The sequence below is a fragment of the Microplitis demolitor genome, chromosome 1 (assembly GCF_026212275.2).
Source record: "Microplitis demolitor isolate Queensland-Clemson2020A chromosome 1, iyMicDemo2.1a, whole genome shotgun sequence".
In the NCBI taxonomy this organism is placed as follows: Eukaryota; Metazoa; Arthropoda; class Insecta; order Hymenoptera; family Braconidae; genus Microplitis; species Microplitis demolitor.
This window is the reverse complement of record NC_068545.1, coordinates 10,429,691-10,452,181: the sequence shown is the minus strand read 5'-3', so window position 1 is coordinate 10,452,181 and position 22,491 is coordinate 10,429,691. Positions and strand designations below refer to the sequence as shown.

The window sequence follows — 22,491 nt, the reverse complement described above, 5'->3', positions numbered from 1 at the left end:
TAATAATAATAATAATAATAATAATAATAATAATAATAATAATAATAATAATAATAATAATAATAATAATAATAATAATAATAATAATAATAATAATAATAATAATAATAATAATAATAATAATAATAATAATAATAATAATAATAATAATAATAATAATAATAATAATAATAATAATAATAATAATAATAATAATAATAATAATAATAATAATAATAATAATAATAATAATAATAATAATAATAATAATAATAATAATAATAATAATAATAATAATAATAATAATAATAATAATAATAATAATAATAATAATAATAATAATAATAATAATAATAATAATAATAATAATAATAATAATAATAATAATAATAATAATAATAATAATAATAATAATAATAATAATAATAATAATAATAATAATAATAATAATAATAATAATAATAATAATAATAATAATAATAATAATAATAATAATAATAATAATAATAATAATAATAATAATAATAATAATAATAATAATAATAATAATAATAATAATAATAATAATAATAATAATAATAATAATAATAATAATAATAATAATAATAATAATAATAATAATAATAATAATAATAATAATAATAATAATAATAATAATAATAATAATAATAATAATAATAATAATAATAATAATAATAATAATAATAATAATAATAATAATAATAATAATAATAATAATAATAATAATAATAATAATAATAATAATAATAATAATAATAATAATAATAATAATAATAATAATAATAATAATAATAATAATAATAATAATAATAATAATAATAATAATAATAATAATAATAATAATAATAATAATAATAATAATAATAATAATAATAATAATAATAATAATAATAATAATAATAATAATAATAATAATAATAATAATAATAATAATAATAATAATAATAATAATAATAATAATAATAATAATAATAATAATAATAATAATAATAATAATAATAATAATAATAATAATAATAATAATAATAATAATAATAATAATAATAATAATAATAATAATAATAATAATAATAATAATAATAATAATAATAATAATAATAATAATAATAATAATAATAATAATAATAATAATAATAATAATAATAATAATAATAATAATAATAATAATAATAATAATAATAATAATAATAATAATAATAATAATAATAATAATAATAATAATAATAATAATAATAATAATAATAATAATAATAATTTATTCCATTAATATTTAATTCGAAACAAATTTTTTTCCTTATGAGTTTTATTATTATTATTATTAAGAAAAAAAAATTTGTTTCGAATTAATTATTAATGAAATAAATAAAGGCAATATCTAATTGATTCAGATTACTGTCTCTTTTGGATCAATACAATACAGCAATTTGAAATTATTCGATTTTTTATTGAATCAATTGCAAGGACAATTTTTATGGACCTAAAAAAATATTACTTTCAACACTAAGATTCATTTGCCTTCATAAAATTTTGACTTAACTGAAAATTCATACTTTCTATCACCGCACAGTTTACTTTGAGTGAAACTTTCAATTATTTTACATAACACGAAATTCATTATTGTATCAACAGCATTAATGACGAACTACTATCTATTTTTTTTCAAATGAAAAAAGTTATTGAGTTATATCAAATACGATAGAGTTAGTTTAAACGACTCGGTACCTTCCCTTAAGAAACTCTCAGTTGAAGGATAATATACTGTCAAACGTAGAGGGCGGTAGATTCAATCGCTTGACTGTATCCAAACGCACGGAGTACTTGAACCAAACGAATTTGGTTTGACGTCAGGAATCTTTTTTTACAGCGAATATTTGTAAAAAGTTTCACTATCGTTACTATGTATATAGGAGTGGTAAAAAAAAAATTTTTTTTTTTTTTCAAGTCCCATCATCTTAAAAGTTTTTTGAAGGTATAAAAAAAATTCTCGCCAAAGACCAGTGTGATATTCCAATTCTACCAGATGTTCAATCATTTTTTGTTTTTCTATATCAATAGCATGTGAAAAATTTTTTTTTTATTCTCTTCAGTTAAAACTACAAAAACATGTATTTTTTCCAATTTCGATGCACATATTCTTGTGGTAAATTCAATTTTCTATAAAAATCTCTGAAATAATTTTATCTCTGGCAGTCCTAATTCACAGTGATTTACCCTGAATCCCGATTTTTAACCATCTCCTTATAACTATCCTACTTTATAACTATCCTCTGAATTTAGTTGCGAGTATTCAAAGCCTGATAACTTTTTACCCATTAGAATAATGATAAAACTATTTCGGAGCTCTTTTGCAGAGAATTAAATTTCCTGTTAGAGTATGTGCCTCAAAATATGGAAAATAAGTTTGTTCGTAGTTTTAATCGAAGAAAACAAAAATAAAATTTTTCACATGCTATTTATATGGAAACAAAAAATCATTAAGCGCCTGGTAGCAGTGCAGCCAGATCGTGGACGAAAAGTTCCCCTTCCCAAGCACCGTTTAAGCTGTGAGTGATGCTAAAATGGTGCGAAGGAAGGGGAACTTTTCGTCCGCGATCTGGCAGCACTGCCTGGTAGAATTGAAATATCACGCTGGCCTTGGGCGAGAACTTTTTTTATACCTTAGAAAAACTTTTAAGATGATGAGAAAAAAAAATTTTTTTTGGACCACTCTAATGCATACAAATATTTGCATTGGCTACAAGATACTTACGATGAACTTTTTTCTGTATAAATCGAAGTTTACATGCTGTACGATATGACGCAAAGCGTATACTATCAAAGTTCTGCTGCCGCATCTCTTGTGATAACTGAAGTCTACTTGTTTCATCATTATTATCAGTGCTGTGACGATTGACATTCTTCTCAGCCATGTTGGCAATCTAAAATAATAATTGAAATTGAGAAAAAATCTTACCAAAACAGTGGATAAGAGGAGGGGATCATACTCCAGCAACAGGTGTGTGCAATAGCATCGTCAATAAGTAGGAAGTTGGGTATTTAAATTACCCAGACTCGAGATGGCGGTGGTCGTTTATTTGTGGTCTGGAGTTGCTGATGGTAGGCTCTTGGTAGAAATCAACAATGTAGGTCTGGGCATCATAACATAGGGGCTAGGATTGTGGTGGAGATAAGGTATGATTCTGTTGAATTGGGCATGAGAATGTAGAATTGAGTATGATAATGTAAATTTAGGGGCCTAAATTGGAGTAGGGTCAAAAAGTTGAGAATGTAGATTGCGTTGTTGGATATAAGGAGGGGGATATGGGGTTGAAAATGTACATTTCACGGGTTCTGCTTGGAGTAAGAGTGTTTGTATAACTTTTTAGTGGGGCGATTTGTGGTATTCTCTTATCTTTATAACAAATGACTCATTTTGCTTGTAAATATATGGGGCATTCTATGTCAAATCACCGAGTTTTTGACCCGACCCTCTTAGATTTGGCTGAAAATTTTTCATCATTTTCTACCCGACCAAAGACATTTTTCAGAATATTTGTAGATTTTTTTCTCCAACCCACGAAAAGTTACGAATTTTTGAAAAAAACGGCTCTTTTTCTTCAAAATCCTAGAACTTTTTCAAAAATCAACCAATCGGGACTGGACCAAATAGAGAATTTTTGTTTTTAGACGTAGTTTTTTCAGAAAAAAATACGAAAAAATTTTCAGATGCCAGGATCTATGAAATATTTCAGTTTTTCCAATAAAACTGTCATTTTTTCGAGGTCCGAAACTCTCGATTCTCAATTCTTTTGTCTGAAAAAAAAACTTTAACTAATACTGCATTTAACCCGGCCATTCCCAAGTTGTGCCTACTTTACCTGATATTTTTTTTTTTCGATTAAAAAAAAAATTCTTTTGAAAATTTTTTGTTTTACATAAATTTGCACTGCAATTTTTTCAGGTTACTCGTGAAACTTCCGAGAGAATTGTTTATCAACTTTTTGTATTGTCGATAAGTAGAAAAAAATCTACCATTGGTAATGTAGGTATTTTCATATTTTTTTCTAAATCTTATTAAGGTTATGTTTTCTGAATAACGTTAGTGTTTTTATCGTACCTTGTTGATGATTTCATCAGTTTTAAGGGTATATTGAGTATAACAGACAACTTATTAATAAACAACGATAATTTGAAATTGATTTTTTTCATTATCATGCCGAAATTTTTTAATCGTTGCTGTATTTCATTGATTCTTGTGAAATACAATGAAAAATTATCTCCACGTGGTCTGCCTGGGTATTCAATTGTTCACTTCAGTTTATCTACCAGTGACCGTGTATGTAGTGCATGTCATAAAAAATTACTGAGACAATATGCTGAGGCTTTACCTGATGACACTGATAATGAATGTAATGAGAGCTTTGGTACTGATGAAAATTTAAATGACGAACCAATTTATCTCAACGAATCACCAGATTTTGTTATTTCAGGTATACATCTTAAATATTTCATTTGTTTCAGTTCGTAACTTTTCTGTTTTTTCAGAACCACCTTCAAGTGGTCAAGAATTACTTGTTCAGCAAAGTAGTTGATCAATATCTGAATTGAGTCTTAGTGTTACTCTTCCGACTATTGATGAAGCGTTAGCGTTATGGAATCAATCTTAAGTTTCTGCAAATAGAAGAGCTTTTGACACGTATTTAAATGATAAAGTTACTCGTGTCGCTCGAAATTTGTGAACAGCATTAGGGGTAAAAAGTCAAGTAAATGATGAATTCAGCAATGTAGATGCTTCAGAAATCTTAAACAGTATGAGAAATAAATTTAATGATTTCAATACGAGTAGGTCTACATACGTCCCAATTTTGACTCTTTTACCACCAAGTTGGAGTGTTTATAATATTATGATAGTGATGAGTGCAAGTGAGCATATGGTACGGGTAGCAAAAAACCTTGTTGCTGCTGATAGAATATTATCAGTACCTGAAAAAACTGGTAGGATATTATACTGCAAATAAATTTTATTAGATTATTAACACGAAAATGTTCATAAATCCTCTGATGTAAACGAATTATTAGGCCGTGAATTAACTGATGAAGTAGTGTCATCTGTAACAAATTTTTATAATAACAATGAAATGATTAGTATAATGCCAGGGAAAAAAGATTTTATTTCAGTACGTAACGATGATGGTATAAAAGTTAAATGTCAGAAACGTCTAGTACTTTGTAATTTGAAAGTGTTGCATAAAATTATCAACTCAAGATATCCAGAAATCAAAATTGGATTCATCTTTTGCATCTCTGCGTCCAAAGCATTGTATTTTAGCTGGCAGATATGGTATTCATACATTTTGTGATTGCTCTATTCATCAAAATATTAAATGAATGATCTTAGCTATATTAAAAACTAGAGAAGTAAAATTGACATTGATATGAATTATTCGATTAATGAACATTGTTATTTAGAATAATTGTAATTAATTTTATTGGCTTAAAATATTTTTAATCATATCTCCAACAGGCGTCAACTTTTCATTATTAACTGCAGGGTCGAATTTATCATTATAAACCTACAATGATTGATCTACCTGAATGTTTCTTTAACAATTGTTGTAATTGTCCAGGCGTTGAAAACGCGAAAACACATTTATTAACTCAGATGGAGAATAATGGAATTGATGATATTCATTTAAAAAAAATGGGTGTCTACTCCACAAGTAACCTTCGGAACGACAATAAAGAACACGAATGATTTTGTTGATGATTTTGGTGAAAAATTGAAGGCTCTTTTGCCATACAATTTTATTGTAAAAGAGCCTAGAATAACTGTTGAGTGAGACTTTTGTGCTACGGCACATGGCAAAGGACCGTGTGATGGAATAGGTGGAATCTTAAAACGAATGGCTGCACGTGCTAACCTGCAGTTGCCACCTCATCGACAGATACTGACAACGATTCAATTATTTGAGTGGTGCTTAAGAAACTTACCAAATATAAATATTCGATTCTCAAAAATGGAAGAATACAATTCGATGAAATAACAATTGGAAGAACGGTTCAAAAGTGCTAAAGCAATACCAGCAACACAAAAAACTCATCAAATTACACCATTACTGAATTTTGTAGTGGAGGTAAAGTCTTTTTCTTCATCACAAAAGTCCAAACAACATAGTACTATTAAGAAACCGGAAAATAATTACTGAGTTGAGAGAAATAATTGTAATATTAAGATTTAATACAATATAGAACACTATACTTAAATAAAATAATTTTATTCCTACTGATACAATTTATGATTATTTCGGTTCAATTTTATTTAACTTCAGAGGTTTAACAAGCGACCAGAAAAAACTTCAGTCGATATTTATGTAAAATGAGCGAATTTTCAAAAAATTTTTTTTTAATCGAAAAAAAAAAATATATGGTAAAATGGGCACGACTTGGAAATGGCAGGGTTAAGTGCAGTATTAAGGGCCGATCATAAATTATGTAAGGTGTTTAGGGGAGGGGGGGAGGTGTTGATTGAATATTATAACTTCTTACTATAGGTAGGGGGGGGGGCAAAGAATCTAAAATTACGTAAGATTTGAAATTGAAAATTCTACCACTTTCGCGCTAAAAAATGGCGTTCTTGAATAGCACCATCTGTACTTCATCTCTTTAACTCGATAGTGAATCTTATAAAAATCATATGTCATCAGTACTTCTAGACTTTCTATTATTCTATTGTGGTTCTCGTTGGCTGGGAATTTACCTATTACTTGAAATCTTAATAATATGTTATTTAATTGCATAATAATTGTTTTATCTAACATGTCTGGATATTTACATCCACTGTTATTTAAAGCATGGGTAGGAGCTTTCTCAGATAAAACACCAAAAGTTTGTCAACAACAGTCAAACTTATTCTGAACAAACAACAAAGAACTTTTCAAAAATGATGACAGTGCTTTTGGAAAATTTATATTTGAAAAAATAAATGATTTAAAACAGCATGCTGCAAAAAAGAAAAACCAACATGCTCGGTTGTTTTTTTAAACAGGTTAGTTGGCACTTTATTTCTGTATATTTTTTTCCAAATGTTATCAATGTTTTAATATTATTCTTAAGTAATTTTTATCTCTTAAAATCTACTTAAACAAAGTTATTAGTTATGCATATTTCGCTTTTTATTATCAACTATAACCAAAATTACTTTTTATAGCAAAATGTATCTAGTGGACCCCTTGCTTTGATGGACAAAAACTCGACAGATTCTTCTGTGGCATTATGCATTAGGGAAGTAGATAAAGCACACACACTGATTCCAAAAGAGACGATTCCTGATAAATCACAATCAACATCTCATCCTATTCCAGCACAAAATGAAATTGAAAAAAAAATTTCAGTAATGGAAAGTCAATTATATACAAGTATTTTACACAGGGATTTGGGTCTTGGAAGGCTAAAGATCAATCAAGAAGTCGCTAAAATGCAAAAAGCCCTTGATAGAGCTAAAAAAATACTTGGAACCAAAAAGCGCAACACTGAATATCAAATCAATTTCAGAAAAAAAAGACAGGCATTAATAAAAGACGTTATCAAGAATCCGGTTGTAAAAAAAAAAACAATTAAATGTGCATGAAATAGTTGGTCACCCTCGTTTGGAAGAAGCTCAACCTGAGTTGTCGAATGTTTTAGCAGAAACTGCAAGCTTTGGAAGTGGTGCAGATGAGAGACGCCAAACTGAAACGGTAAGAACCTGGAGAACTCTAAATGATTTGGTAAAAGAACTATAAGCGTCAGGTTTCAATCTATCACAAAGTGCTACGTATCTTCGTCTTTCACCTAGATGCTCTAATACAACTGAAGGAAAAAAACACGTAGTAACAGTCGTGGTGAAATTATCTAGAGCAACAAATGATGAACACAAAAGCCATCCAGATGGTAAATTTTGTACTGAATCTATTCGGGTTATCGAGTCTCTCGCCTCAATGTTTGGACCTGCTCAGGTTTTTTTCATATCACAGGATGACAAAGCATGCATTCCAGTTGGTAAAACTGCTGTAGAAAAACAAGCACCTTTCCTGATGCATATGGAATATCGAGTGCGACTACAAGATCACGACTGGATTGTAGCAGAAAAACATAAATTCATACCTTTAGTATATGCTGGTATTGAAATTACTGCTAATGAAATGGGCAGACCTGAAGCAGTGACATACAGTGGGTCTACGTACATTGCCATCAGATCAAAACGGACTATAATGGTATAAAACCAGTTGTAATCATGACTATTGATAGAGGACCCGATGAAAATCCGCGTTTCCTCAAGTAATCTCTCATGCCGTTTCTCATTTTATCCTCTTCAACAAGTGCAAACTTTAGATATCCCAATTCCTAAAGACCAAACAAATGCTAATTAAGCTATTGCATAGCTTTTATCGCGGGGTTTGAGCGCGGCGACCGAATCAAGAAATTCCGTAACGAAACTAAAACCTAACACCCCCCACTCCACCTACCATGTAGCTCGGCCGAGCGTTCGCTTAATGTGTATGTATATGGTACGACTGTACGAAGCTCACACGGATCGAGACGAGCTGCTCCGAAATCGGACGAATACGTAAGCAACTGTTTGTGAGAAAGCATATCGCGTATCGAAGTCTCAAAATGAAAAAAAAAAAAATGCTGCAGTCATAAAGGTATATTCTAACTAATACTTTCTTTCAATATTAAAGTTAAAAATATGTCTACACAGAAAAAAAGGATTTCTTGGGGCAAAAAATTGTTTCTTGATCTAAAAAAATTTTTACTTGACCCAAGAAATTTTTTGTATTATAAAGTAAAATCAAAAATTTTCTTGGGGTGAAAAAACATTTTCTTGAAAGAAGAAAGAAATTTTTTAGACGAGAAAAAAAATTCTTGAGCCAAGAAAAATTTTTTTCTTTAATTCAAAATGCAAAATATTTCTTGTTCCAAACAAATTTTTTTTCGGTGTAGAAAAATAATTATTTCTTCATTATTAAGTACCTTGGATTTTTTTTTTTTCATATTATTTTGATTTATGACGGGTCCATAATCCAAAACACTAATTAAAAAAAAAGTCAGTAAATTTTTATTTTTTATAATCGTTATGAAAATTTTTTATTTAATTAAAAATTTTATATTTTTTTTTTTTTAATAAATTTATTTTTTAAAAATTTTGAAAAAAAAAGTGTAGGAGACTGTTTTTTTTTAATCTAACTTGGAGTTATATTTTATTAATATATCCTTTTCTTACGAAAATTCCTTATCAAGGGGTAGGGGGGACTAGTTGTAATCTTATGATATCTTACAGTAGGGGGAGAAGGGGCCAAATAAGCCCTCATAACCTCTTACGTAATTTATGAACGATCCCTTAGTTGAAGTTTCTTCTCAGACAAAAGAATTGAAAATCAAAAGTTTCGGACATAAAAAAAAATGACGGTTTTATTGAAAAAAACTAAAATATTTCATAGATCCTGACATCTGAAAATTTTTTCGTATTTTTTGCTGAAAACTACATCTGAAAACAAAAATTTTTTATTTGATCCTGTCCCAATTGGTCGATTTTTGAAAAAGTTCCAGCATTAAAAAAAAAAGCGGTTTTTTTTTTTTAAATCGTTACTTTCCTTGGGTTGGAAAAAAAAATATTCCGAAAAATATCTTTGGTTGGGTAGAAAATGATAAAAAATTTTCAGCCAAATGTAAGAGGGTCGAGTCAAAAACTCGGTGATTTGGCATGGAATGCCCCACGTGTACTTTGTATTATCTCTAGCAACTATTATTATTACATTGATATCAAGTGAGTAATTTTATCATATAATTTGATATTTTATCTACTGGGATTTGAATTATAAATGAATTTTTATGTCTCAAATCCTTACAGTTATTCAACATCTTATTGTGGTTGATAACAGATAGGAAGTAAAACATAATTAACTTTAACGGGGTAAAATTAAATAAATCCAAATAATTTAAATTAAAATTATTTAAATATTCCCCGCGGTAGGTTAATTATCTAAAATTGATGAACTCCGTGATTTAGTTTATCGACTTATGCCCGGGAGCGCAAATTTGGGGGGGGGGGGGGGCTCGTCCTCCAGACCCAATTAGAACTAATGGGAGTGGTTAAATTACGATAATTGCCGAGGGGTTGCGAACTTACATTTTATTAGTGAGTGCACGAGGTGAATCTACACACAGTCGGACTGACCGGCATACGCATCAGACGGGTGACCGCACGCTAAAATAAGGTAATCATCCAAGCTCTGGAAAGGTTATAAGTGGAACCTTCCAGAAGCTACAAAGTTGAGATAAATAATTAATCGTGTATCCGGCCGGAAACCGATACACTAAATTACATATTAATAATTCGTATTGAATTTTCAACAGATTACAATAAATAAAATAGAATAATTGGAGAGAAGTCGAGGAGAAGAAAAGAACGAGACAGAACGGAAATCGGCAAGAGGACTAAATGGAGAGAGAAAAGGACGCCACGACACTTTTGGAACAAAGGAGAGTAAAGAGAGGTCAATAAATTATCGACAGGTGGCCATCATTTATTAACATTAATTAAAGAAGTCGTAATTAAAAATTAAGTTAATTCGTGGGCAGTTGCCATTTCCGGGTTGGGTTTTTAAGAAATTCTCGGCAGGAACGCCAGAATTCTTTTACTAATTGACCACGCGGTCCGTCTGTTAATTTTTCTTCAGAGAGGCCAGAATTTATTGATTATTAATTATGAATTTAGGAAATAAAATTTCTCGGCAGGAGGCCAGAAAGTATAAATCATAAAATAGTTTACTAAGACATTGTTATATGATAAATGAAATCAGTTTTTTTTATTTAATAAGATAAAATTTAATATACAAAAATTTATAATACTGAAAATTAAGAGTGCTGTGAAAATAGTGTTAAAAGATTAAAATTTTAATTAATTAATTTTAGTAGTAAATTGAAGTCAGTTCTTAATGTAAAATTTGAGTTTGCTGTTTGATCTCAGCATGAACAGCTCCTCAGAGAAGCGGCATAGAGAAAAGCCCGAACTACTCTGGCATTGCTTAATAAGGTAGGCTAAATACTTTTCTGTCTATTTTGTATACAAGCCATCTGAGATCGCGATCGAGATATCAACGTATTTTGCGCGCATTCAATAAAGAGAGGTATTTATTCTTTTAGTGTTATATTTACCTCACAAAAAATCACTAAAATAAACTATTTTCTTAATTCGTCAGAATCATGTCTTCATCGCGATGTTTTGATTCTAGGTAAACACTATGTCTTCCAAGGATACTTTGTCTTCGGCTGGAGAATGTGCTTAGAGTGTTCAGAACGTGAAATGCCCAGGTCCAGCGGAAACAAGCTTCCAGAATGTTCAAAACGCGAAATCTGTGGATCAGGTTGAAACTACTGGCCAGCACTTAAAGGATCAAGATCTTGACGACGATCCTCAACCAGCGGATATAATATTCACCTTTCTTCGTATGCGCGATATTTTTTTCCTTTTTCCTGTTTAAATCAAAATGTTTTTCACGCCACAGGTATTTCAAAAAAAAATCTCAGCCTCTTGTGATCAGTGACGATGAGAATAAAGTCACATCGAACTTCACACCATCCGCTGTGTGTACCACTCCAGCACAATGCATTATAAAAGCAAAGATTGCTAAATTGTGTGAGGAGCTAGATTTGTCGGAAAGGCGCAAACGGTTTCTCGTTGCTGAGGGCACCGAGCAAAAGAAAGTACGTGAGTTGTGGCGGGAAATCGATGATTGTGAAAAGAAGCTCACGCTTAAAGAAAAACAAAGAGTGTATGGTATGAAGCACAGGAACAATAAGAGGCAAAAAATAACTGAATTTTGTTCTAAGAATCCTATTGCAGCGAAGTCGTTGACTCCTCGTGCTGGCCCTGGACGTCCACGATTAGAAGAAGAGCAGCCTGAATTGCTGAAAGCAATAGTTGACTTAGCTATGTTTGGTGCATCTGCTGAAGAGCGGCGACGTTGTGAGATAGTTCGCACTGTCCATACGCTTTCAGAGCTCACTGATAAGCTACTTGAGTTGGGGTTCAACATCTCACGAAGTGCTACTTATATTCGATTGTTGCCTAGACGGGCAAATATTTTTTTACAATTTTATGAAGAAAGCAAATGGCAAAGTTAAACCTGTCCTTATTATTTCGAGCGATGGCGGTCCTGACGAGAACCCACGATATCGCAAAGTGATCGCACACGCCATAGGGCATTTCAAAAAATATGATTTGGATGCAATATTCATTGTGACTAATGCCCCTGGCAGAAGTGCTTTCAACAGAGTAGGGAGGCGCATGGCTCCACTCAGCCGAGAACTAACAGGTATTGTCCTTCCCCATGACTCTTTTGGAACACATCTCGAATCCAGCGGTAGAACAACAGACGTTAGCTTGGAAAAGAATAATTTCAAAAAGGCAGGGGAAATTTTAGCTGATATATGGTCTACAGTGTGTACTGACGGGCATGAAGTAGTTGCTAAATACATAGACCTAAACAACGACACTTCCAGCATGTCAGACCTGCCAGCCGAAGGATGGTACACTGAACATGTTCGAGAAAGCCAATATTTACTTCAAGTACACGGCAATTTTTTCTGTATTGTTTTTTTCTCGTATGAATTTTCAAAGTAGTTCATCTTTTATTTTTATAGCGATTTCATTCATTCTTTTGTACACGGAGAAAAAAAATATAGTAATTTTTACTAAAAAATATGGCTAAAAATTACCATATTTAGATTGTAATGTTGAACCGCTATTGAAAATATAGGAAATATTATTAATCACATTAGTATATTTTACTTATCGTGGTTAGTAATTTTTACAATACGGATAAAGGAATATTTACTATACTGCTTAGTAAAATATACATCTCAAATATGAAATAGTATAAAACCTCATTAGTAATAATTGTAAGTCGTTTAGTAATTTTGAAAGTACGAATATTGGAATATTTACTATACTGTTTAGTAAAATATACATCCCAAATATGGAATAGTACAAAACCTGCTTAGGAATAATTGTACATCGTTTAGTAATTTTTAAAGTACAAATATTGGAATATTTACTATACTCTTTAGTAAAATATACATCGCAAATATGGAATAGTACAAAACCTGCTTAGGAATAATTGCAATTAATAATTACAATAAGCTTCCGTAATTTGAAAAGTAAGAATTAAAATTAACAGATTGTAAAAAATAATATATTTATACGAATTATTAATAAATGCATAATGCATTTTTTTATCTTAATACATGAATCTTTTTATACTTATAAACAAATATATATATGTGACTATTATAAAGATTTATAAACAATTACATTTTTAAAGCATAATTAATTAATTTGAAATCATTGATTCGAGCATAGTTGACTGTACACTAGTTGACAATTTAGTGTTAACTAGATTTATAACTATTTATCTAATTTAAAAATTATTCATCATAAAAAATTCAGTGAGTCTATAAAGGATAAATAAATGATTCAATTTGCTATTATTGTTATAACAAAACATTTAATTTAAAAAGTTATTGTCATAGTACAATATGTTGTGTATTTGTAGGAAAAGACATTAATTATGATTATATATAACAATATAATAAATATTAAAAAGTAAATAATAATAACTTATAATAATCACAAGCACATGCATATATATTTCACCTTCACTCAAATAATCACTATACAATTTTATAGGTTATGCTTCCTGAAGACAGGTTAACAGTACACACTATTCCAAAGCCGTTTGGGCAGAACTGAGTGGAGCGCACGCCGGGTTACAACGATATGGTTTCAACATAGTACAAAATTACTAAACGTTTAGTAATTTTTGTATACTATGTAGTAGTATTTCTTATGCGCATAATAAAATTCATAATACACGTAGTAAATTTTATTTCATGAATAGCAAAATTTATATTCCGTTCAATAATTTATCAAATCTCAGAAATGTAATATTTACTATATTGCTTAGTAAAATATACTTTCCGTTGTATTGTATTTATTAAAAATAAATGTAATAAAATTTACAACTCTGTTTAAAAAAAATTCAATCATGATAGTAAAAAATCTATTACGTACAGGAATTTTTAAAATCTGCATATTGTAATAATTACTGAACTGTAAATTTTATTAAACGTTTTGGAATAATTACGAAATGAAATGTATTTATTCATTTCTGTTAGTAAATTTTACTAAAATAATGTAATTATTACTATATTTTCGAGACTCGTTTTCTCCGTGTACATTTTTCTGAAATTCTTCATTCTTTTCTGAGATTCTACATGACCGTTTTCTGTCACCTCCATATCCTATCACTCAGGTTAATGGGCATCTGACAATCCCGGACCCTGAAGAGCATGACGGAAAGTTATTTGCTCCCTTCTTGATTCGCCATTACCTACCGATTCAACCTTTGCATGCCTTCATCAGCATGCCCTATGATCTCTATTGCCTAAGTGTACGTGGTGATCTAGGAAAGAGATGCTGCAGTACATGCGGTATCTACTTTTCATCAATCACAAGACTCGCAGAGCATAGCATGCGGTTCATAGTGCATCAGCGCGAAAAGTGCGACCCTCACGAATTGTCACACGTCGAGCTACTGAGCTTTTGTGTCCAAGCGATAACGGATTAGAATAGCTAATCAGAGCGAGGTTGAAGGAGCAGATGATTTTACTGAAAATTACGTGCACATGTTGGTTCCAGTAGTCACTCCTGATACCTCTTGATAAAAAAAAAATTATAGGCAAATTGTTTTTTTAAATAAATCTCATGTAATGAAGCACAGATGAACTTATTTACATGACAAATATGCATTTTTCAAAAACTCACGTGAGATTGGGGGAGGGGGAGAGGGGGTCGAGCAAAGTCTCACGACACCTCACCAAGGGGAGAGGGGTGGGTCGAGAAATGACCAAAATTACCTCACGTAATTAATGGATGCCCCCTTAATATTCAAGGGTCGCTAAGAAACGTTCAAAAGACAGCACTCGGAAACATTCAAAATTCTTGAGCGAGGGTTAAATATTTAAATTTTAACCTTATATTTTCAGCGTAATCATGATTTCACAAATATAAACTATTGCTGCCACGAGAAAGAAAAAAATTTGGAACCGATCTTTATGAAACTTAGAATACCTATTCCATGGACGATTACCTTGAATGAGTTCGATCATGAGCCAATTCGGCCGATAAGTTTAGAAGTTACGGTTTTTGAAATTTTTTGAATTTTTCAAAAAAAAATTATTAGGTAGATTATTCTAAAATCTAACTATAGTATTTGTCTTCATGGTCGATTTTTAAAGGGATTTTGTCACAAACTATAATAATTAATTGAGTAGGGTTCAAAAATACCATTCGTTAAAAAATTCATATAAGTATATTAGGGTGGGCCAAAAATACGTTTTTTTAGAATTTTGTTTAGTAATAGCAAAAATATTGTTTATTAAGTTATAAAAAAATTTAATGAGAATGGAAAAAATTTTTGGTCAACATCTCAGGCTCGCCTATTGCAGTCAAAGATAAAAATGCTCAAAAAATTTTTCATTAATTTATTTTGATCGGAAATTTTATACTCTACAAAAAAGTTCCTTACACGAAATTACGCGGGACCCATAAATTTAGAGATAATCCAAATTTTAGTATCAAAATAGTAGATTTTCGAGATTAGAATAATCTTGGTAGTTCAAAATCTATTTATAAGTTTTCTATTCGACAGAAAATTAAATTTTCTATCAAAATGGTTCTTCGTAAAATTTTTTACGAGTGATAATTATTAAAATTATTCCAATTTTTGTTCAAAAAGTGGCATTTTTGACAGAAAATGAATTATATCTTGGTATAAAATGATTAATATATCAATTATTGTCTACAAAATTTAATTTTCTACAAAAAAAGTTCTTATATTGAATCACGTGACTTAAATATTTTTTATAATAATTACAAATTTCCGATAAGAACCAGTTTTCTAATTATAGTCAAATGCATAATATTTTTCTATCGAAATTCGTAAGAGAACTCAACAGTTTAGGATAGGAAGTAGTAAGGTATTGAATTAAAAAGAAAAAATGAGTGGAAGATTATAAGAAAACTGATTTTTATCGGAAATTTGTAATTATTATAAAAAAATATTAAAGGCACGTGATTTAATATAAGAACTTTTTTGTTATACTTGCTCCAAAGGTTCAACTTTGGAGCGCTGGGTGGCGTCCGTAAAAGGACTCTTTTTTAGAAACTCTACTATACCGTCTTTTTTTCACGGCCTAGGCCGTGGAGTTTTACCCCCTCCTTCTTTTTACTAACCTTTCGTGTACACCCAGACGAAACTGAGAGAGATCGTAAAAAAAGTCGCATTCTAGTGTACCGACCAATGAATTTGAGTAAAGTGTAAGCTTAGCTACTATTGAGTGGCGCTAATTATTTCTTTGCTAGCAGTTTAATACGAAGCGGGCCTAATGATAATAAAATAATGACCACGCCATTTTATTAATCATAAATACACGATACAAGTAAATTATCAGCGTATATTTTTAAAGCAAGTAATACAAATTAGTCAACCATTTGTTTAAGAGATATCTATATTCACCTATGAGTGTGAATGTAGCAGACATCAGACACATTTAAAATTATGAATAAATAGAGTAAATAATTTTAAAAATCCTACCAAAAAAAGATTCTCTGTTTAAAGTCGCGCCAAGTACACGTTTAAAATTTTTTAAAAGTAAAAAAAAAATTATTTTTTACAAAAAAAAAAAAAAAAATCAAATCGAAAAAATACCAAGTATCTAGTATGATGCAAAATCATAACAAACATTTTCATAAAATTAAAAAAAAAAATTGTATAACGATATTTCAATGTACTTGGTGTGCTTAAGAAAGAGTAAAAAAAAAAAAAAACATATTTGATTTTATTAGAAATTAATTTTGCTTGAGTACATGTAGTAACGCACACCAAGTACATTGAAATTTTGTTATACAATTTTTTTTTTAAATTTTATGAAAATGTTTGTTATGATTTTGCATCATACTAGGTACTTGGTATTTTTTCGATTTGACTTTTTTTTTTTGTAAAAAATAATTTTTTTTTTACTTTTAAAAAATTTTAAACGTGTACTTGGCGCGACTTTATACAGAGAATCTGTTTTTGGTAGGATTTATTTTTTTTGTAGTGTTATTATATTTTTCAATTTTTAGTATTATTTGACGCATAATTCATTGTTTGTCAATAATGAAGTATTAATTAGAGATCTATACATATTTTCAACGCAATTACTAAATAAAAATGATAATTTAATTGATCTGTAGATAGCCTTAAATTATATATATATATATATATATATATATATATATATATATATATATATATATATATATATATATATATTTACACTGTGGATCCCTTATTAGAGAGGTAATTTTTAAATATAGACATTGCGGGTAGCTAGATAGAACATAAGAAAGTTAATCACGGATTATATTTTAAAAATTATCTGATGCATCATTAATTGTTGGTTAATAATAATTACTTAATTAGAGATAATTATACGTATTTTTGACGCAATGACTACGTAAACATACTTCAACTGATCTACATTTATATCTGTACATACATATATATATAGCACTACGTTGCCCGATTTTGGTACTGTTTAGCGGATATAACTTTATTTACAACAGAACGAAATTCAAAATTTTGACGTTATTATTGACTACAAGCCCGAGAAAAAATGTTTATGTATAATCATACATAATTATATATAACTATATATGATCATATATAATTATATATAATCTTGTATATATATCCATATAGAATTATATATAATTATATATGATTATATATGATCATACATAATACAATATTTAAACGGAGAAAGTCATATGTAGCTCCATATATATTATATATGATTCTATATAATACTATTCCGAGAAATGTTTTTCATATAGAATCATATATAATTATATATAATCTTATATATATATATATATATATCCATATATAATTGTATACAATCATTAGGGTGTTTAAAAAAAAAAAAATTTTTTTTCATGGTATTCAAAAATTGGAATTACCCAGTTTTTCAATCGGTTGAATTTCATATAATTTTGTGAAATTATTCAATGTTTCCCAAAATTTTATATAAGTTTTTTTAAATTTCACATCACAACAGAAAATCAAAAAATTTGAAGAAACTTAATAAAATTTTATATAATTATCATCGAGGCCGACAAAAATAAAATTTCATATAAGTTCATGGAGTTTTTTTAAATTGTGTAAAAATCCATCACGAAAACTTATGAACTCGGTCTTTACCGGCATTTCACTCTAAATACACATCAATTAAGCACATGACTTGAAAACTCGTGATGTGGACCAATGATCAACGTTCAGGGCTACCAGCCAAAAGGAGCCGTGTCCGAACCTAGCAGATGTTCCAGGATTTTTTCATCATTTACTGCTATCAATTCTTGTTTCTGAATTTGTAATGCGATCGCGCAGTAATAACCAAATCAAAAATTTGGTATTTAATTTTTTTTTTTTTTTTTTTTCAAAAATATTTTTTAATTATATATAACTTGATTATATATAATCATATATGAAAAATGGCCAAATATAATTGTATATAGTCATATATAATTATATACAGTTATATATAATTATATATGATTATATTTGACCATTTTTCATATATGAGTATATATAATCGAGTTGTATATAATTATATATAATTTTATATGATTATATATAAAAATTTTTTCTCGGGAATTGTTACCAACATTCCTAGAAAGTTGACGATAATCGACTGCCGCAACCTGACGCCAACTTTCTGAGAAAATTGAAGTCAACTTTCTGTCAACTAAGGGAATGCCAGCTGTTGTCACACATTTTCTCAGAAAATAGGCGACTAATTGCCGTCAACTTATGGAAATGCCAACAATCTTTGCGGCCAACTTGATAACAAGTTGCTGCAGTTGGTTGCCACTAGCTCGCTTCCAACTTGATTATCAGAAATCGCTTATGGCTGAAGTTGTATATCTCAGCTCCACTTACTTTACTCCTCATCATAAACCAACTCAATGTAAGCCGATCTGATTTATTCTGATTGCAATCGTTTTTTCGTCGTTTGTCGATCAATGTCGGTCTATCAAAGTTGTTTGTGAGTTAATTGCTTAATTATGAAGTAGTAAATAAAAATTAGCCTTTAATTTTTTCCAGTTGACCCCTCTACATCGATATTTTATTAATTTTTCCATTTAAATCACTAGGAAATCGTTTGTCGATGATTGCCGGTTAAAACAAAGAAAACAGTAATTTATTTACAATAAAAATGTAATTAAGAATCTAGATTTGCCATTAGTAGTCTTCAATAAAAATAATATTTTTTTTTGCATAACGATAATAAATCTTCCGATTAAAAATAATTATATGTTTCCATTCGTTAAAAACCCGATTTTCAAATTTTGCTAATAAGGTATTGACAAGTAGCGCCACAATGTTAGATGTACGAAATAACCCTAAAAGCCACCTTAGCTTGAAATTGATAGTAATTTGATAATTAAAATTATCGAAGTTTGCTGTCCAAATTAGCCGACAATTTGATATCAAAACTTGGAAAAAAAATTAGCGGTTGATTTTTCCTTAACTTAGAGGTCACTTTTTGATTACTAGAAAAAAACACTAATAAAAGTTCCCATGAAATTTTCGTCAAATGTCTGATAACTTCGGGCTTTTCCGTTTTTGCCGGTATTTTGTATACGACTTTTAAAATAAATTTGGATTCGAATTCGGGTAGTAAGTTTACGTCAAATTGTATCGCAAGTTTTATGCAAATTCTCGTCAATAATGGAAGAGCCCGAAGTTAACGAACATTTGACGAAAATTTCGAGGAAACTTTCGCAAATTTTGCTAACTAAACTGTACAATTAGGGAATATCCTTACAATTAGCATTGATTTTTTATAATATTACTCGATTAATATTATTGTACGAATAATTATTATTGTACGGCTAAGTAAGTAGAGCTGATTTTGGTACGTCCTAGCGAATATAACTGCAATATCAAGAAGTTTAAATATTTTAAATAGACACCCTAATACCACAGTTTGTTTAGCAAAAGTTTCCTGGGAAATTTCATCAAATGTCCGTCAACTTCGGACAATTCTGTTTTCGAGGACAATTTATATACAACTTGCTATACAAGTTTACGTAAATTTACTACCCGAACTAAAATGCAAATTCATTTCGAAAGCTTACTAGAAAAATTTTTCGTCAATTTCCAGATAAATTTTTACTCCAATTTATTGTTAGTTTCACTTGAAAAAATGTAAACTATTTTTTTATATTCAAGTTGTAGACATTTTTAAGTATAAATTTGATTACTTTCTTAAATGGTAAGAATGGACATTACCGACTTTTATGTGCAGCAAAAAGTGTTACCTCGAAATTGAGCAAAAATTAACCGTAAATTTTTCTTTTTAACTTTTGCTGTTAAATTGGCGACAAATTCGTGCAGCAAATTTTCAGTAATTTCAATGTAAAATTACTGTCAATTTCAATCTAAAGTAGCTATTCGGAGTTCTTCAATTTAATTTTATTTAAGCTAATTGGTAAAAAATTGACATTAGTTTGATTGAAATAGTTGTCAAGTTTTTTCTTCTACTTAAGACAATTCGCATGCAACTCACAACAACTTCAAGTAAAACTAAAGTAAGATGTATAGTTTTTTCTGTAGTATTTATGCGAAATCGGGGAAAATTGATTGAAATTATAATAATGAACACTGACGTCAAATAAAGAAAATTCATCTTAAATATCAAAACGGATTTATTTATGATTATGAAACGTATTTATTTATGCTCATAAAAAATTTCCGCATGAAACTATAGTAAAAATTTTGCTATAAAAAGATTTCAATGTTTTACTCAATCGTGGCTTTTCTTATAACTTTTTATTCTCTGGCAGTGCCCCTAGAGCATGAAAAAATTTATAAAAATGTCTAAATTGGGGGTGCTACAGTATATGCTGGTCTAATTTTATTATTTAAATTAGTTCTCATAACTAAAATGAATAAAGTTTTATAATTTTAAGACGAACAATCAATTATCTTTCGAATAAAGAAGGAATTTTCTGAAAATTTATTATTTTAAAAAAGTTTTTAAAAATGAGAGCTAAATACCACTATGTTTACGGTATAGATACACGGTAGGCTCGCACCATGACACTTCACGCATATACATGTGATTGAAGGTGTACTTGGCGCGAGACACTACCGTATCTCCTGATAATATTTATAATAAATACACGTATTAATATTTGAATTTTTTTTAGGCGCATTTTTTTAAATTTTAATTTATTAATTATTTACTCTACTTATTAATAATTGAAAATTTGTCTAAAGTCTGCTACATTCACACTCATATTCACCTACCAGTGATTGAATAAAAAAAAAAGAAATGTCATTATTTGTCTCCTATCCCTCAAAAGTTAAACTTATGGAGCGATAATAACAAAAAATATTGTACGTCATTCGGCCGTTTAGTGGTGATTTTGACAGCGACTTTTTTTCGATATTCGGGTTAATGTAAGTGACGCGAATGTTTGAAAAATGAGCGTAAATTTCCGTCCTCTGCTACGCCTCGGACGTTAAAATTACGCCCGTTTCGAACTTTCCCGCCACAAACCTTAAGCTCATATCGCAATATCGTCGCTGTCAGAAAACTGCCACTTCACGGCTTTATGACGTAAATATCTATTTTCGATGAACACTAAATTTTGTAGACAATAATTGATTTATTAATCATTTTATATCAAGATATAATTCATTTACTGTCAAAAATGCCACTTTTTAAACGAAAATTGGAAGAATTTTAATAATCATCACTCGTAAAAAATTTTACAAAGAAACATTTTGATAGAAAATTTAATTTCCTGTGGAATAGAGAACTAATAAATGATTTCAAACTAACAAGATTATTCTAATCACGAAAATCTACTGTTTAGATATTAAAATTGGGATTATCTCTGAATCTATGGGTCCTACGTAATTTTGTGTCAGATACTTTTTTGTAGAGCATAAAATTTTCGATCAAACTAAGTAGATGAAAAAATTTTTTGAGCATTCTTATCTTTGACTGCAATGGACAAGCCTGAGATGTTGAACAAAAATTTTTTCCTTTCACACAAAATTTTTTTATAACTTGATAAACAATATTTTTGCTATTACTAAACGAAATTTTAAAAAAGCGGATTTTCGGCTACCCTAATGTATATATATTAGACTGGGCCAAAAAAATCGACTATTTTTTTTTCTTTCGATACTGTGAAAATATTATTCCTGATGAGCAAAAAAAATTATTGTACAACTTTGAGCCCTTAATATTGATATTAAAAGGTGTATCGTTACGACTATTGGTTTTTTGACAAAAATTTCATTTTTTACCCAAAACTCGTAAATCATCCATCTGAAAAATTTGAGTAAT

General features: G+C 29.0%; 1 protein-coding gene across 7 annotated transcripts in view; it reads right to left on the bottom strand.

Annotated features, from left to right (window-relative positions):
- Positions 1–22,491, bottom strand: part of LOC103570417 (dystrobrevin beta) — a 156,714-nt gene that overhangs the window by 115,551 nt on the left and 18,672 nt on the right. For 5 of the 7 annotated variants that reach the window (XR_008404454.1, XM_053742585.1, XM_053742581.1 and 2 more), the window contains one exon: positions 2,750–2,918. The exons of 1 other annotated variant lie outside the window; for it this stretch is intronic. Coding sequence is in view for 5 of the 6 variants with exons in the window: in XM_053742585.1 (XP_053598560.1) it covers positions 2,750–2,909 (160 nt within the window). In the remaining variant the exon portion in view is untranslated. Of the gene's footprint in view, positions 1–2,749; positions 2,919–4,096; positions 6,467–22,491 lie in introns of those variants that run through there. One more of the 7 variants, XM_053742590.1, reaches the window with a different exon arrangement.